The sequence below is a fragment of the Pristiophorus japonicus genome, chromosome 10 (assembly GCF_044704955.1).
Source record: "Pristiophorus japonicus isolate sPriJap1 chromosome 10, sPriJap1.hap1, whole genome shotgun sequence".
In the NCBI taxonomy this organism is placed as follows: Eukaryota; Metazoa; Chordata; class Chondrichthyes; family Pristiophoridae; genus Pristiophorus; species Pristiophorus japonicus.
In genome coordinates, this window is record NC_091986.1 from 198,345,306 (window position 1) to 198,364,512 (window position 19,207).

The 19,207-nt window shown below is 42.5% G+C and overlaps 1 protein-coding gene across 10 annotated transcripts in view; it reads right to left on the bottom strand.

The window, feature by feature from the left end:
* Positions 1–19,207, bottom strand: part of herc2 (HECT and RLD domain containing E3 ubiquitin protein ligase 2) — a 286,911-nt gene that overhangs the window by 10,109 nt on the left and 257,595 nt on the right. For 8 of the 10 annotated variants that reach the window (XM_070892467.1, XM_070892465.1, XM_070892463.1 and 5 more), the window contains 6 exons: positions 13,688–13,827; positions 11,872–12,059; positions 11,267–11,464; positions 7,390–7,473; positions 4,647–4,788; positions 2,439–2,633 (listed from right to left, as the gene is read on the bottom strand). In XM_070892467.1, coding sequence (XP_070748568.1) covers positions 2,439–2,633; positions 4,647–4,788; positions 7,390–7,473; positions 11,267–11,464; positions 11,872–12,059; positions 13,688–13,827 — 947 coding nt within the window. The remainder of the gene's footprint in view (positions 1–2,438; positions 2,634–4,646; positions 4,789–7,389; positions 7,474–11,266; positions 11,465–11,871; positions 12,060–13,687; positions 13,828–19,207) is intronic. The other 2 variants (XM_070892466.1, XM_070892458.1) reach the window with 1 other exon arrangement.

Here is a 19,207-nt window from a genome sequence, read left to right on the forward strand (position 1 = left end):
TCACAAACAGCAAGGAAGTGCCCTTTTCTCGTGTTCCATTTAAACTTTCCATGTACAGTGTGGTATGTCTGCAGCAAATCTTGGATCAGACTTTGCTCTAGTTGCACTTTGCAAAATTCAGTGCTCACCTTCTCAAAGGCCATTAAAAATTAAAAACAAAATGAAGTACATCTGATTTTGCATAAATCAAACGTCTTCAGATTTCCAAGAGGTTAAAAGTTACTCTATATTTTATGCATTTTCAATTTGTTCTTCCTGGCTGGTGACGGGTAAAGCTGCAATCAGATTCCTCCATCTAGCTTGATCTTCAAAGACTGCCGTCCTTTTGTCCAATTTCATCAACTGAATGCATTTTCCTCTGATGTAATTATTCTTTTCCAAATCAATCAAGGTCTTCCGACTCTTCTCCTGCCAATCAGCGTCCATTCAAGGATGTACTCCAAATGCCTCCTGCAGTCACATTATATTCTTGGAAAAAAAGCTGCTGCTAGCTCCTTCATTAAGCTCAGTCTCCAACACCCAACTACGTTTTCTCTGGCCCTCCATCCACCCTGACATCCTGCTACTTAGCTATTCTTTCAACTGACTTTGATATCTTTGTTGCCTCTACTGCTCACCATTTCCATCTCTACTATTCCCCCAGTATAGTGCAAATCTTCATTCCCTCAAATCAGAGGGCCTCTTGAAACTTGAACATACTTGGTACAGATCTAGACTGTACATTCATCATCAGATCGGACTCAACCATGTCAAGCATTACCATGCCTCGTTCCTTTCAGCCAAAGCACCCATTACTTCAGGAGCATTTGGGAGAGCAAGAATAACCCATGGCTCCTTTTCTTTAGAGACAACACGCTTCGCAACACCTTACTCCACACTCCTCCCTCTAATACCAGGTGCAGAGAGCTCATGGGTTCCTTAGTTTAAGACTGAGACCATTCATACAGGTGGTTCTGCTGCTACCTTCCCTTATGCCTTTCCCGATCTCCCTCCGTCCCCTACCCATTCTAGCCCCGATACCCCATCACTGCAGTTTCTCCCCAATCTGACCTCATGCCCTCTTTTGCCTTATTTTCTCCAGAAGATCCACCTCCTGCTGCCCTGATCACCTCCCTACTCAACTTCCCCTCCTGGCACCCGTGACGGTAGGCATTATTAATAATTCTCTTTCCTTAGATACCATTTAAAACTGTTGTCATCACTTTCTCCTCAAACAAAATATACCTTTGACTCGTCAGTTCTCTCCAACTGTCAGCCAAATTCTAACCTCCCAGCTACTTTCCCCAATCTCTCGACTGTATCTTCCCGATCACAAGCCTGGCCAAAGTCACAAAGTCAGTGCCTGTGACTGTCAATGACAGCTTCCTCCATTGCCCAGCTTTGTGGAACTGCCCTTGTCCGATTCCAGTCCTACCTCTTTGAATGGAGCCAATGGGGTAGATTTGAACTTTCACTGCCAAGAGGCAGATTGGCGCTCTGTTTATACACCCCAGAAAGGGGAGCAAAGTAATTCCAGGATGAAGTATTATTGGATGTATACTATTCAAAATAAAGAAAATTAATACTAATTTCTAAACTGGAAATTCCATGACCAATTTCTTGCTCTAGTGCAAACCTGCCATTTAAGTACCCTAATCAGATGATCAAATAAAGAATATACAAGTGTATAATTCATTAATGCACAATTCAAATGCTGATCCAGAGGGGTCCCAAATCAATTCAAGAAATATTATCAGCTGGTTACTGCTGTGTACTTGACCAATATTAACTTGTCCCAGCACGGACACCTCTGCATCCATGCCAGTCCAAAGCATTAATAATTGCGTTAGCAGTTGGCATCTTACCAAGCCTCAACCATGAACTATATAAACAGACATTAGGATCATGCCACTAAATGGAAGTATTTCCTACGAGGTAATACTCCCCCCACCCCCACCCCACCTCCACCGCCTGCCCTTTCTAACTTTCTTCTTCAGGCATTCCATTGCGGTGGAGTCTGTTCCAATGGAGATGAGTACCAGTCAGCATCTGATACCTTGTGCCTGTAGCCATTCTTGATGGGAAGTGTTGTTACGCTATTCACCTATGCCTCATCCCATCCTCAGCCAACACATGCATATTTGTGGCATCAGTGGATAGCGATCAGGAGTGATAACCCGTACTGATTTTGCCCCATGTAGCCAGAGAGCTGATATCAATTGCAATGCCATTATCAGTTTTACCAGCTGAAATCATTTAACTGAGAGCAGACAGAGAATCAAACATACAACCTTTCTGGGCTATATGGCTGAGTGCCACACAAGATGATGCATTTACTCATGAGCCTATTAGGGAAGCTATACTTGTGAATATATTTGAGCCTTTATACTTTGACTTTCTTCCTTTAAGTTTTTTTTTTAAACTGCATAAACACAAAGCCATACCAATAATCCACATACCTAGAAATCTGAACATGTTCATGTGGAGCAGCGATTTGGCAGCTGGATTTAATAGAAAGCAGTCCCGGTTGGCTCCAGATTCATCCCTTCCATTTGGGGTAACAATCAACAATGGCGTCAAACCATTCTGGAGCTCTTCGCACATCTCTGCAATAGATTCACTGTAACCACCGCCACAATCATCCACAGACTCGCCTGGACAAAAGGACAACAGGTTTCAGTCAGATAACAGTACCTGAACAACCAATACACGAACGGTTCCTCAACAACCAATACACGGAATCCTTGCAGAGTGGCATACATTTTGTGTTTGGTAAATTTCATATGCTAAATGGGAGACATCAGTGATGAAAAACATCACTTAACCTTGACAAACAGATGAATATTCTCATCATTCAACAGGGAAGAACATCCAGGGGTTCTGTCAGTTTAGGTGCTTAGTGTCACACATGGCGATCTAAGGCAGTGCTCTTCCCCACCCCTATTGTATACAAGAGGCATGTCTCAGAGCTTGGACTAGAGAAAGCAGTAAAAAGATAGCTAAGTCAATGAGAAAATAAAACACGCATGGAAATAATTTGAAAGCTTCAGGTTTCACTCAGTCAGAAAGAGAACTGACAAGACAAGAAAAGAGCTTCGTCTGTGAAGTTTGAACTATATATAAAAAGACCGAGGAAGACCACACCAACTCTAAGTAAATGAACAGTCTTCCTCATTCATTGGCCTCTACTCATTGGAATTCAGAAGAATGAGAGGTGATCTTATCAAAACGTCTAAGATTATGAGAGGGCTTGATAAGGTGGATGCAGAGAGGATGTTTCCACTGATGGGGAGACTAGAACTACAGGGCATGATCTTAGAATAAGGGGCCGCCCATTTAAAACTGAGATGAGGAGAAATTTCTTCTCAGAGGGTTGTAAATCTGTGGAATTCGCTGCTTCAGAGAGCTGTGGAAGCTGGGACATTGAATTAATTTAAGACAGAAATAGACAGTTTCTTAAACAATAAGGGGTTATGGGGAGCGGGCGGGGAAGTGGAGCCGAGTCCATGATCAGATCCGCCATGATCTTATTGAATGGCGGAGCAGACTCGAGGTGCCTTATGGTCTACTCCTGTTCCTATTTCTTATGTTCTTATGTTCGTTCATCCTCAGTGTACATATGAACTATGGTGAAGCAGCAGAGGAAAAAAAAAAAATCAGATGGGAATGTTACGACCTAGCTGCACTGAAACTCTCAATTGCCCCGAGAGGTCGGATAAAGACAATAATGCTCAGTGGAAGCACACATTTAACTCCGCATTGCTCCTGTACAGATAACATCAAGGGTAATGCTATGCACAGAAGCTCACAGAACAGCCACAGGGAGAATGGGCTCTACCTATAGTTGGCTGTTCCTAATCAGCAAGCCGATAATATAAGGAGATATATTTCACAACCCAAGTTCAATACATGATGAATTTAACTAAAATTTAATTCCCAAAGAAGACCACCTTGAGTTGCGAATTTACTTTGTTCCATCAAGGTAGAATGGAAGAAATTTGGCAACAGGCAACGTTTTAGCAGAGAGTTCTGGAGAATAGTGGAATCCTAACACCATTTTTGGCAAAGCGATGTGCTCTTAAAACTCCTCTATCCAACTCAGGTTGTACTTCTTGGTGGTGTATTGAGCCACAGGTCAGAAATTGTCCAGATTCGATCCTGGTTTGTACTGAGTTCGCTGATCTCAGTTGGAAAGGCAATTATGGTGCTACAAATATCCTCAATCCTTGGATCACAGAGTGGAAAAATAAAGGAGGTGGGAGGGACAAGTCAATCAGTCTGGCTACTCACCCCGATTACAATCCAGTTAACGTGTGCTAGAAAGTACACATGTGAACATTAGGCAAGGTCAAGATTAGGCTTGGGTGTGATGCTTTCCATTAAATAGTCCACCTGCACTCACAGTGAATGCTCACACATGGAGATCGGGTACTTGGTTAAAGTACCAGATGCCCTTGAAATTTTAACTACCCTGAGTCATGCCTTTAGGGGAGGGAAATAACTGCACTATCGAGCAGAGATGTGAGGGTCACTGTCAAACTGCACATATCCAGGAGTATCATAAGAAAATTATAGGTTACAATCACCCTCTTGGACTCTCACTGAACTGGGAGTTAACTTCTGTTTAAGCAACATCAGAATATTATAAAGAGAGAAATTAAATATACCGACAAACTTGACTTTCCAAACACGGTGAGGGAGCAACAGGCTATCAGGACTTAGAGAGCTCATCTTAGCACACATCTGACCGAAAACAGACTTGGTGCCATCAGGACCTGCCAATCCTCCTTTACTTCTGGAGCGTTTGACCTGAAGACAAAGGTAAAATTTAAGCATCAGTGCAGAAAGCAGTCTGAAGTGTAAGCCGCCACGTATATCCAAGTGCATGTGAAGGGTTCAAATACCAGAAGCAAGTTAGGAAGACTGACCAGTTCCACCCCATCCTCACATCCTCCGTCATCATCATCTCTAGGATCGGTTTTTGCAATCTTCTCCTCACTTACCTGCACCTTTCCCGAACTTCAGTCAATTGAGAACTTGGAAGTCCGAGTTCGCTCACACACATCCATCACCCCTGCCCTCACCAAGCTCCGCTAAGTTCTCTGTGCCTCGCTGCATCCAATTTGGAGAAACGCCTTCTAATGACTTGCACTGCTCGGACATGGCATTACTGCTTGCTCCCACTCCACCAGATGACAATCTTTCAGCCACGACATTCCTGCCCTCTAAAACTACTTGATCTTTCTCCCTGCCTTTAAAAGCCTAGCTGTAATCTATCTATTTAACCATGCCTCTAGGTTCTCTCCCTCAACTTCTTCATTCCCTGCTTAGTGTCCACCTCTTCCCCTTGAAAAGTGTTGTGTTATGTACATCTATATGAGTGCTGTACTTTAGTGTTGTAATATAAATTGTTGATATCAAGTAGTTGTGAACATCACCTTGCATTTATTTAGTGCCTTTATTGTAGAACAACATATCAAGCTGCTTAGGAGAAACGTAATCAGACAAAGTTGAACACCAAGCTAAAGATGATATTAGGAGGGGTAACTAAAAGCTCAGGCAAAGAGATGGGTTTTAAGGAGCATATTAAAAAGGAGGAGAGGCAGAGGAATTTCAGAATTTATTGCTTAGATAGCTGAAGGCATGGTCGCCAATGGTGGGGTGAATGCTGTGATGCTCAAGATGCCAGAGTTAGAGCAACACAGAGATCTGAGGGTTGGAGATTACAGGAATATGGAGGGACGAGGCCATGGAGGGATCTGGGTACAAAGATAAGAATTTTAAATTTGAGGCTTTGGGGACCTGGGAGCCAGTGTAGGTCAGCGAGCACAGGGGTGAACAAGATTTGGTGCAGAATAGGATATAGGCAGCAGAAGAGGCAGGGCTGAGGGGTTTAAGACAACAATTGGTCGAGGAGAAAGAGCCAGATGTTATCCTGGAGTAGCAAGTGCTTTAAGCAGAGGAGACCAGGGACCAATAGTGCTTCATGTGTTTAAGCTAGCTCTAGCAATGGTTGGTTAAATTGGCTGAATGCCAAATACTCTCAAATCTCCAGCCTTCGGAATTGAGGGAGTGAAGAATTGCTTCCTTAAACCCACTATTAGCTAGGTTATACGTGATAAGATTAATCATTTGGAAAAAATGTTCTTATTATGCAGCAGTCACATTAAGTGCAAGAAAAGTGGAACTACACCTAAAAAAGGTAATAAAGCAGATACTGATAGACTGAGAAAGGATATGGGAGAATCTAACCAGTACTGCAGCACTGAGTTTTTACAGCTGTGGATTAGAAGGGACTAAACTATACAACAGTGTCATAACGAGATTATAACAATCAGCAATTCTCTGCAGAGCCCAAGTCATCCAAGACTTTAATACTACTCCCATATCAAGGAAAGCTCTTCAAGACAGGATTCAGAAAATACTTAACCAACAGGCAATCCTTTTCCAGCCTCCATTTAGTCTCTTCCTCCCTTTGGTAACAACCTGTCTAGTCCTCTATTTTACTGAAAATACTAATGATTACTGCTGCTCTGAACTCTTCTCTTTTGCACTTAGGCTCCAAATAAACATATCCCTACATGCTCTTCCTTCTTCTTAAATCCAGTCATACCCAGCTGTCTTCTACTTAACTCATTATAACCTAGATCCTCAAGACTGTGGAACTGCTTTACTAACCTCAATCTTCTCTTCTTCCTACAATCTTAAAGCTTAAAACCTAATGACCACTTCTTGATATGACTCAAACTCTCATCAACCTTGGCAATGTCCTGTACTATGGAGCCTTGGCCCTTTACGCAAGTTTCTCAGTTAAAAGCATTCTTTATCACAACTAAAAACTCAACATCTAATAAAATGGACTTCTGAAACAGCAGTCGCAAAGCACAAGAGTAAAAGTCACTGTCCTCAGCAATTCAAATAAACTTACTCAGCGCAAGTGATGTTTATCGGTTCTGAGATGCAAGGAAGGAATCAGATGTCCCACTGGATTCCTGTCTAAACTCATTTAAAAACAAAAGCGCTCTTCTTTGACAAAATATTATCCAACCACAAAAATGAAGTTAAATTGGGAGCCAAAGGACAATTTACTCAAAGAAAAAGTGGTACAAAAGCAAAATATTGCAGATGCTGGAATCTGAAATAAAAACAGAGAACACTGGAAATCTCAGCGACGACCCGAAACATTAACTCTGTTTTTCTCTCTCCACAGATGCTGCCTGACCCACTGAGATTTCCAGCATTCTCTGGTTTTGTATCAAAGAAAAAGTGGAGTGCTATTAAACTTAATCATGTGCTACTGCCCAAATGTATTGCTCGCATAACCTCGAGGTGTAAATGTCAAGAATAGCTGCTGGAAAGGTCGGGCTTCCAGTTTAAAGTTTTACTGGGTTTTCTGCTGCACGATTGTACCTGGATTCTGTTAAGCTCCACAACAGGCCCATGCTGTCGATCTCGCACCATTGTTGCCTGGACTACCTTGCGGAAAGCAGCTTCCTGCAATAAAATGGTGAAGTGGTTAGGACGCTGCTAGAGAAGCAACTATGAATGAACTGCTCTAAGAAAGCAAATAGGATAGTCTGATAATAAGTCATGAAAATTGTTCTGACTTAAATCACAGAATTTATGCAAAAAACAAAGAACATAATTTCACTGTGCTAGTTCCTCACCTGGAGTTGTCAACCCTAATCCCAACAGTAGCAGTAAGGTTGGGGACAGCATCAAACAAGAAATTAGGAATGCATGCAATAAAGGTACAGCAGTTATCATGGGTGACTTTAATCTACATATTGATTGGGCTAACCAAACTGGTAGCAATGCGATGGAGGAGGATTTCCTGGAGTGTATTAGAGATGGTTTTCTAGACCAATATGTCGAGGAACCAACTAGAGGGCTGGCCATCCTAGACTGGGTGATGTGTAATGAGAAAGGACTAATTAGCAATCTTGTTGTGCGAGGCCCCTTGGGGAAGAGTGACCATAATATGGTAGAATTCTTTATTAAGATGGAGAGTGACACAGTTAATTCCTGAACTTAAGGAAAGGTAACTTCGATGGTATGAGACGTGAATTGGCTAGAATAGACTGGCAAATGATACTTAAAGGGTTAAAGGCAATGGCAAACATTTAAAGATCACATGGATGAACTCCAGCAATTGTACATCCCTGTCTGGAGTAAAAATAAAACGGGGAAGGTGGCTCAACCGTGGCTAACAAGGGAAATTAAGGATAGTGTTAAATCCAAGGAAGAGGCATATAAATTGGCCAGAAAAAGCAGCAGATCCGAGGACTGGGAGAAATTTAGAATTCAGCAGAGGAGGACTAAGGGTTTAATTAAGAGGGGGAAAATAGAGTATGAGAAGAAGCTTGCCGGGAACATAAAAACTGACTACAAAAGCTTCTATTGATATGTGAAGAGAAAAAGATTTGTGAAGACAAACGCAGGTCCCTTGCAGTCAGATTCAGGTGAATTTATAATGGGGGAACAAAGAAATGGCAGACCAATTGAACAAATACTTTGGTTCTGTCTTCACGAAGGAAGACACAAATAACCTTCCAGAAGTGCTAGGGGACCGAGGGTCTAGTGAGGAGGAACTGAAGGAAATCCTTATTCGGTGGGAAATTGTGTGAGGGAAATTGATGGGATTGAAGGCCGATAAATTCCCGGGGCCTGATAGTCTGCATCCCAGAGTACTTAATGAAGTGGCCCTAGAAATAGTGAATGCATTGGTGATCATTTTCCATCAGTCTATCGACACGGGATCAGTTCCTATGGACTGGAGGGTAGCTAATGTAACACCACTTTTTAAAAAGAGAGGGAGAGAGAAAGCGGGTAATTATAGACCGGTTAGCCTGACACCAGTGGTGGGGAAAATGTTGGAATCAATTATTAAGGATGAAATAGCAGCACATTTGGAAAGCAGTGACAGGATCGGTCCAAGTCAGCATGGATTTATGAAGGGGAAAGCATGCTTGACAAACCTTCTGGAATTTTTTGAGGATGTAACTAATAGCGTGGACAAGGGAGAACCAGTGGATGTGGTGTATTTTGACTTTCAAAAGGCTTTTGACAAGGTCCCACACAAGAGATTGGTGTGCAAAATCAAAGCACATGGTATTGGGGGTAATATATTGACGTGGATACAGAACTGGTTGGCAGGCAGGAAGCAGAGAGTCGGGATAAACGAGTCCTTTTCAGAATGGCAGGCAGTGACTAGTGGAGTGCCGCAGGGCTCAGTGCTGGGACCCCAAGCTCTTTACAATATACATCAATGATTTGGATGAAGGAATTGAGTGTAATATCTCCAAGTTTGCAGATGACACTAAACTGGGTGGCGGTGTGAGCTGTGAGGGGGATCCTAAGAGGCTGCAGGGTAACTTAGACAGGTTAGGTGAGTGGGAAAATGCATGGCAGATGCAGTATAATGTGTATAAATGTGAGGTTATCTACTTTGGGGGCAAAAACGCAAAGATAGATTATCAGAATGGTGGCAGATTAGGAAAAGGGGAGGTGCAACGAGACCTGGGTGTCATGGTTCATCAGTCATTGAAAGTTGGCATACAGGTACAGCAGGCGGTAAAGGCAGCAAATGGTATGTTGGCCTTCATAGCTAGGGGATTTGAGTATCGGAGCAGGGAGGTCTTACTGCAGTTGTATAAGGCCTTGGTGAGGCCTCACCTGGAATATTGTGTTCAGTGTTGGTCTCCTAATCTGAGGAAGGACATTCTTGCTATTGAGGGAGTGCAGCGAAGGTTCACCAGACTGATTCCCGGGATGGCTGGACTGACATGTGAGGAGAGACTGGATCAACTGGGCCTTTATACATTGGAGTTTAGAAGAATGAGGGGGGAATCTCATAGAAACATACAAGATTCTGACGGGACGGGACAGGTTAGATGCGGGTAGATTGTTTCCTATGTTGGGCAAGTCCAGAACCAGGGAACACAGTTTTCGGATAAGGGGTAGGCTATTTAGGACTGAGATGAGGAGAAACTTCTTCACTCAGAGAGTTGTTAACCTGTGGAATTCCCTACCGCAGAGAGTTGTTGATGCCAGTTCATTGGATATATTCAAGAAGGAGTTAGATATGGCCCTTACGGCTAAGGGGATCAAGGGGTATGGAGAGAAAGCAAGATCGGCCATGATCTTATCGAATGGTGGTGCATGCTCAAAGAGCCGAATGGCCTACTCCTGCACCTATTTTCTATGTTTCTATGTTTCCCTGCTCCTTCCCCATAGTCTTCCTTTTCAAGTATATCCAATTCTATTTTAAATGATGTTACAGTCTCTGCCTCAAATGTCACTTGTAGTAAAGTATTTCATGTTCTAATAGCCCTCAGTGTGTGAAAATTTCCTCTAACTTCTCCCTTGGGTCTTCAAGTGAGAATCATTGGGCTCAAATTTCCCCAAGCCCGTTTTCTGGCGTATTGTCAGAGTTACACCGCTTATTTAGGTGCAGAAATGCGCTAGAAAAACATGTCCAAACTTTCCCCGATGTTTCTACTGTAATCCGGAGCCGTGCAGCATCGCCTCGGGGGGGGTGGAGCCTGCGGTCTGCGGCAAAAAACGCATGCGCAGAAAAAAAAACACGTTGACGTCGCTGAAATGGCCGCAGTTGTGTCCTCTCCTCTCGCCACACTCCGTGACCCCCCGCGCCCTCCCCCGCCGCTGCCCCCCCTCCCCCACCTCAGCGCCCTCCCGACCCCCCCGCCCCAGCGAGAGGCCACATACGCTGGCCTAAGCAGAAATGGAGTAACTATCAGCTGGCTAAAATTCACTAAATGGCCAGAATTGGCATAGGTGGCTGGTTACACCACCTTTGGATGAAAAAAAAAGGTACCTAAAAAAAACGTAACTAATTGAGTTACGCTGGTGCAAATTGATTGGGGAAACTGTGGAATTTTAAGTTAGGCCAGAAAAAGCAGCCTGCTCAAAAAAAACGGTGCAAATCACTGGGGAAAATTGAGCCCATTAGACCTTGTCCTCTAGTTATCGATTTGTGAACCAGTGGAAACAATTTGCACTAATTACCCTCTCAAAAACCTTTCGGCTGTGAGTTAACCCGCTTAACTTTTACTGCAATTATTTCATTTTTAACTATTTCAAAAAATACTTCCCCCACAGGCTCTGCCAGTGCTGTGATTGATACTGATTGAGATAGTGTAAATGAAGGCAGAGCTGCTGCTGATCTCTCCTTACGCCCTCTACATTAGTTTACAATGCATATATGCCATTGGATGAAAAAGGCTATCCCACAAAAGCTGAGCCCTCTGTAAGCACAGGATCTTACCTTGCCCTGTGATATTAATATTCCACGTAAAGTATCAAGTCCAACTGATGGGCCTTGTCCGGTTTCATCAAGTCGGCCTTCCAAGTCAAACATTGGAATGCAGGGACAAAAGAGTTCGGAGATATGATGCAGTAGTAACAGTCTATTTCGCAATGAGATTATTGGGATTTCCTGGAGGTAGTTGTATTCCATTGGAATCTTAAATACACAAGAGATATCAACAGATTTACAAATGTTATTTTCTAAAGATGCTAATTTTTCCAAGTTCCTGTCTCCAAGTAATGTTACCAATTTCAAAACCGACCTGACCAAGATGGGCATTATCTTGCTGCCACCATTTGGTGACCAGGCTGTAAGAGTGTAGGTGAGCACAGCAACAAGAGTTAATTGCCTTCTGATTCTTCCTTCCTTTCTTGGTAAACACATTCACCTCAACTCCATGTTTGCCTAGAGAATTCTGACTGAGCTTGTGAACTCAGCAGATGAAGACTATCAGACATGGAGCCTCGTCACTTCACGGGACACCTTATCGACACATTAGCATGCTCTGCTGTACAATTAACTTACAAAGACGCTTTCATTAATTGCCAATGCTATTAACTAACCTGTGATGGAAGCTTGCCTGCATTGGCAGGCTTGCTGGTCGACCATGCCAGGGTGTGGGCTGAGCCACATGCAACACGATTTATCTTTTTACCCTGTAGTGCAGCAACCAAGCGGGGCCGCTGGATGGCATTGGTGGTTCCATCTCCAAGCTGCCCTTCATCATTGTCTCCCCATGTGTAAACTTCTCCTTGTTAGGAAAGGAAATAGAAAACTTAATACACAAGTCAATTTTTACATGAAACAATGAGGATATGCAGTATATTTGCACTTTCCTCCTCTCCTGAAAGCACAGACTCCTTTGCTGGCTTACAGGGTACGAGTGCCCTCCAGTACCTTGCCCAATTGGCCACTGTTGATGAGTGAGCCTGGACAGTGAGCAACAGCAGGCTATTTAATGGAGTGGGGGAATCCCTTAACCCAGGGTTGCCGAGACAAACTGTACTGGAAATGCTGCCAAGCTGAAGTCACCTAATACAGCACAGACTGAAAATATTTTCTCTTTAATGAAAAGACGTTTGTGTAAGTACTGCCTTTCACATTCTCAAAACATCCCAAAATGCTTCAAAGCCAATGAAGTACTTTTTGAACTTTAGTCACTGTTGCAACATAAGCAAATGTGGCAGCCAATTTAGCAACAAATAGCTGAGATAAATGACCAGGAAATTTAATTTTAGTGGTGTTGGTTGAGAGACAAACATTGGCTAGGATACCAGGTAAACTTCCCAGCTCTTCTTCTAAAAGTGGCATTGGCTCTTCGAAAAGTGGCATTGGCTCTTTTATGTCCACCCGAGCAGGACCTCAGTTGGACATCTTGAACAAAATACAGCACGTCTGGCTGTAGTATTGAACTTAAATGCCAGTCTAAGTTATATGTTCCACTCTCTGAAGTAATGCTTGGATCCACAAGCTTCTGATTCAGAGGAGTGTTATCACTGGGCCAAGGCTGACATCAAATACCAAGTACAGGTACAGAGTTAAATTTTGCCCTAGCTCCATAATTTAATGGTGCACATTATATTTGAAGTTTAAATTGCTTTTGTGAACTGCACTCTTCATCCCTAATCAAATAACACATTTTCACTGAAAATACGCTTCATACAAACTAATGAAAATCAAATACAAAATAGAGACTGAAACCATTGTCATCACTTTCAATTTTGTAATTGTTGTCTATATTTTTACAAGTATAAATTTCAAAGAGTTAGACCAGATATAATGAATTAGTTGGAGTCACCTTAAAAAAATTAGTGATGAACATAAAATCAAATTTGTCTTTTTGATGTGCCCTCCTTTCCCACTCCACCTAAACTGACCTCAGAATCCCTAATCAACATTCCCCACATCATTTTTTGTTTCACAACTTTTTACACATCAGTAATTCAGAAGGAAAAAAATCCGTCTCATTCCTAATAGGAAGAAATTGATCCACTTGCTTCTATCCCTAATGAAGCAAATTAAAGATGGGTGACCACAGAATATAGCTTCAGCACAGTTAACAAATAAGATACAACATATTTGACATAAAGAAGCCTGGTACTTATGCCACTGGTAATATCATACAAATGCTCAACACCTTTGAATCAAATTTCTCTGCATTATTTTAACAGGGGCATTAACCAATATTAGAGATTGACACCTATTAAAATATCAGAGAGGGGAATTTGAAACAAGCTGGTTAAGCATTCATATATACAATAACACTGCTGACAGTCAATTTTATAATTAAAGTTGTGTGCGTCAAACTCCCATGAGTGCAGTAGTTAAGTCGGCCTGCATTACCTTGTCTAAAAGCCTTTCAAATACTCTAAGTCTTACCATCCTCAGTGCAACATACGCAATGCAAAGATCCAGTTGCAATTGCAATCACCTTCTTTCCTTGTAAACCCTGGACTTGCCGAGGTCTCCTGACATGGTCATCAGAACCATGACCCAACCTATGGTAGTCACCTTTACCCCTGTGAAACAAAATAATTATTCACTACATGATTAAGAACTTAGCAACTCAGTTTTAAAAAATTGTACTACTGAATTCTTGGTACGAGAATCAATTGCACGAACCAATACCAGTAAATCAAATGAATCGATGTCACACTGTTTGAGGGAAGGAAAAAAGGAAAAGGAAAAGCTTGCATTTATATAGCACCTTTCACCACCATAGGACACTCCAAAGTCCTTTACAACCAATATGTACTTCTGAAGTGTAGTCACTGTTGTAATATAGGAATTGCGGCAGCCTATTTATACACAGCAAGACCCCACATACAGCAATGCGATAATGACCAGATAATTTGTTTTAGTGATGTTGGTTGCGAGATTAATATTGGCCAGCATTGTATGAATAATAGTGTAAATTGCAAGCATTTATTCTGATCTGCAGCATAAAGGGCAAGATCCTGCTTCTCAATTAGGAGTCAGATTTACATCTTGGTATGCTCATTATTCAAACCTGCCAAGGCCTTCACCGTGGGACAGCGGCATTGCACTACGTTACAACAGAGGAAGGTGCCTTGGGGAGTGGGAGGAAACAGAGAGCACTGATCTGATAAACTGTTCATGCCAGCCAGAGAAGCATTAAGGATTCCTAAACCTGAACAACGTCCACCTAAATCATGTTGAAAGACTTTATTAACTCTGTTACAGTGATGGAATCATCTTAAAATTAAAGCTAGGCCATTTAGGGTATAAAGGATAGTGGAAATCTGAAATTTGCTCCCTCAAAAGGCTGTGGATGTGGGCCAATTGAAATTTAAGACCAAGATCGATAGGATGCATGGAGTTGAGGTACAGATCATTCATCATCTAACTGAACAGGCTTAAGTGGTTGAATTGGCCTATTCCTGCTCTTACATCTTTGGCAGAGAATTCCACTGTTTAAAGATGGATTTTCTAACCTCCCCTCTAATTCTTTTGATGATGGTCTTAAATTTTTGCTGTCTTGTTAGCATCTCACTGACCAGTGGAAGCAATCTATTACTATTTACTTTATTATAAACCTTCATAATCTTGAAACCGTCAGGTCACTCTTCAAACGTTTCCGCTCTAATGAAGTAAGTCCCGATTTCTCACGTCTCTCCATAACTGTAATCCCTCACCACTAACATCCTAGTGAACATACTCTGACACTCTTCCATTACATTTACTACCTTCCTATAATAGAGTGCCCAAAACGTACACAGACTGGAAGGCATAGAATACACAAGCAAAAGTTAGTAGACTGCAGTCGGTTCAGCAATTTTTCCTAGTTTAACTATCATCCAGTTTAACTTCTTTTAATGTTTCTACCATTTTAATCCCAATATACCTAAAGCTTTCCCTTCTAAACTGCTAACTTTTATCTCATGCTTTTCCCTTCCTTCTAACTCTTTCCTCATTTAAGACACTCCTTAAAACGCACCTTTTTGACCACGCTTTGGTAACACCCCTTAGGCTCAGCGTCCATGTTTTTATTTACGCCTGTGAAGCACCTGGATATCTTTTTCTGCATTAATGTAGCTACATTTATTTATTTCCTTTCCTTTATTAGCTGCGGCAAATAATTTTCCTTTGTTAGCCGAGGCATAGAATATAAGAGCAGGGAGGTTATGCTAGAACTGTATAAAACACTAATTAGGCCACAGTTAGAGTACTGCGTGCAGTTCTGGTCACCACATTACAGGAAAGATGCAATAGCACTAGAGGCTACAGAGGAGATTTACGGGATGTTGCCTAGACTGGAGAATTTTAGCTATGAGGAAAGATTGAAGAGGCTGGGGTTGTTTTCTTTGGAACAGCTATCTTAGATCTGGTCCTGTGTAACGAGACAGGATTAATAAACAATCTCCGAGTAAAGGATCCCCTAGCATGATTGAATTTCAAATTCAGATGGAGGGAAGAGAAAGTCTCTAACCAGCGTACTCAGCTTAAATAAAGGAGACTATGAAGGCATGAGGGCAAAGTTGGCTAAAGTGGACTGGGAAAATAGATTAAAGTGTAGGACGGTTGATGAACAGTGGTGTACATTTAAGGAGTTATTTCACAACTCTCAAGAAAAACATATTCCAGTGAGGAGGAAAGGGTGTAACAGAAAAGACAGCCATCCGTGGCTAACTAAAGAAATAAAGGATGGTATTCAATTAAAAACAAGGACATACAAAGTGGCCAAAACTAGTGAGAGGACAGAAGATTGGGAAGCTTTTAAAAGCCAGCAAAGAATGACTAAAAAAATGATTAAGAAAGGAAAGACAGACTATGAAAGTAAACTAGAACGAAATATAAAAATAGATAGCAAGAGTTTCAATAGGTATATGGGGCCCAAGTTTCCACATGATTTGCGCCTGATTTTTTAGGAGCAACTGGTAGAGAACGGACTATCTTAGAAATCGCAATTCTCCACGTTTTTTTTTCTGCAGTTCTAGTCAGGTAGAACAGTTCCACTTTGGAACAGAATTTTTTCTTCAAAAGGGGGTGTGTCCGGCCACTGACGCCTGATTTCAAAGTTTCCACAGTGAAAACGTACTCCAAACTAACTTAGAATGGAGCAAGTGAAGATTTTTATAGAACTGAAAAAACAAAAAATCAGGCGCAGGTTACAAATTAGGCGTCCAGAACGAGGGGGGGGGGGGGGGGGAGGGAAGTCATTAAATTCTATAATAAATCCTTATTTATACTTATACAAATATTATACAAATAAATCCAACCTGAATAAAAATTTATAAGCAAAGAAAAGATTAAATAAACCATCTTCCTACCTGTGTGAAAGTGCTTCAGCCAGGGAGAATGCTGCAGGAAGCCTCAAGTTGAGGCAGCCGTTCGTTCCCGCGGGGGGGGGAGGAGACAATGAGAAGGCTGCAGGAGCCTCACAAGTTCAGCAGCCATTTCCCGACAGCAAGGTTAGGGGGAGGCCGTCGGGAAACGGCTGCCTCAACTTTCTGAGGCTTCCTGCAGCCTTCTCACTGCTGCAAGAAGCCTCAGTGCTGATGGCAATGTGCTTTTATTAAAAAATGTTCAAAAATTAAACAGCTACAAAGAACTACAAAAATGGCCGAGTGCCAATGTTTCCTTCACACTGCGCATGCGCGAACGCTCCAACGCGCACGCGCAGGGTTGCCAGCAGGAAAAAAACTAATTGAAATGGTACCCGCCCCCTCCCACTTACAAAATCGGCACGAGTGGTAGGCTCCGCCCCCCTGGGCGCCGCGCCAAGCAGACATGGAGCTGCAGGGCGCTCCAGAATCGCACGTTTTTTTTCCGGCGCCATTTTCGGCGCGAAAAACGGGCGCCCAGCTTGGAGGGGCGCCCGTTTTTTATCGTGTGGAAACTTGGGGCCATAAAAAGGAAAAGAGTGGCTAAAGTAAATGTTGGTCCCTTAGAGGACGAGACTGGGGAATTAGTAATGGGGAACATGGAAATGGCAGATTTTGTATCAGTCTTTATGGTAGGGGACACTAACAATATTCCAACAGTGGATAGTCAAGGGGCTATGGGGGGCGGGAGGAACTTAACACAATCACAATCACTAAGAAGGTGGTACTCAGTAAGATAATGGGACTAAAGGCAGATAAATCCCCTGGACCTGATGGCTTGCATCCTCGTGTCTTAAGAGAAGTGGCGGCAGGGATTTACCAAAACTTCATTGATTCTGGGGAGGTCCCAGCAGATTGGAAAACTGCAAATGTAATGTCCCTGTTTAAAAAAGGAGGCAGACAAAAAGCAGGAAACTATAGACCAGTTAGCCTGACATCTATGGTTGGGAAAATATTGGAGCCCATTATTAAAGAAGCAGTTGCAGGACATTTGGAAAAGCAAAATTTGGTCAGGCAGAGTCAGCATGGATTTATGAAGGGGAGGTCATGTTTGATAAATTTGTTGGAATTCTTTGAGGATGTAACGAACAGGGTGGATAAAAGGGAACCAGTGGATGTGGTGTATTTGGACTTCCAGAAGGCATTTGACAAGGTGCCACATAAAAGGCTTCTGCAAAAGATAAAAGTTCATGGGGTTGGAGGTAATATATTAGCATGGATAGAGGATTGGCTAACTAACAGAAAACAGAGTCGGGATAAATGGTTCATTCTCTGGTTGGCAATCAGTAACTAGTGGGGTGCCGCAGGGATCAGTGCTGGGACCTCAACTATTTACAATCTACATTAACGACTTGGAAGAAGCGACTGAGTGTAACGTAGCCAAGTTTGCTGACGATACAAAGATGGGAGGAAAAACAATGTGTGAGGAGGACACAAAAAATCTGCAAAAGGACATAGACAGGCTAAGTGAGTGGGCAAAAATTTGCCAGATGGAGTATAATGTTGGAAAGTGTGAGGTCATGCATCTTGGCAGAAAAAAAATCAAAGAGCAAGTTATTATTTAAATGGAGAAAGATTGCAAAGTGTTGGAGTACAGCGGGACCTGGGGGTACTTGTGCATGAAGCACAAAAGGTTAGTTTGCAGGTACAGCAAGTGATCAGGAAGGCCAATGGTATCTTGGCCTTTATTGCAAAGGGGATGGAGTATAAAAGCAGGGAAGTCTTGCTACAGCTATACAGGGTATTGGTGAGGCCACAACTGGAATACTGTGTGCAGTTTTGGTTTCCATATTTACGAAAGGATATACTTGCTTTGGAGGCAGTTCAGAGGTTGATTCCGGGGATGAGGGGTTGACTTATGAGGAAAGGTTGAGTAGATTGGGCCTCTACTCGCTGGAATTCAGAAGTATGAGAGGTGATCTTATCAAAACGTATAAGATTATGAGGGGGCTTGACAAGGTGGATGCAGAGAGGATGTTTCCACTGATGGGGGAGACTAGAACTAGAGGGCATGATCTTAGAATAAGGGGCCGCCCATTTAAAACTGAGATGAGGAGAAATTTCTTCTCAGAGGGTGATAAATCTGTGGAATTCGCTGCCTCAGAGAGCTGTGGAAGCTGGGATAGTGAATAAATTTAAGACAGAAATAGACAGTGTCTTAAACGATAAGGGAATAAGGGGTTATGGGGAGCGGGCAGAGAAGTGGAGCTGAGTCCATGATCGGATCAGCCCTGATCTTATTGAATGGCAGAGCAGGCTCGAGGGGCCGTATGGCCTACTCCTGTTCCTATTTCTTATGTACTTATGTATGTAGGAGGCTGCAGGGAGATTTAATTGAGATATATAATTGAGGGGCCTGGATAGAATGGATAGGAAGGACATATTTTCCTTAGCAGAGAGGTCGTTATCCAGGGGACATGGATTTAAAGTAATTGGGAGAAGGATTAGAGGAGAACCTTTTTCACCCAGATGGAGGTGAGGGTCTGGAACTCACTGCCTGAAAGAGTGGTAGAGGCAGAAACATCGTCACATTTAAAAAGTACTTGGATATGCA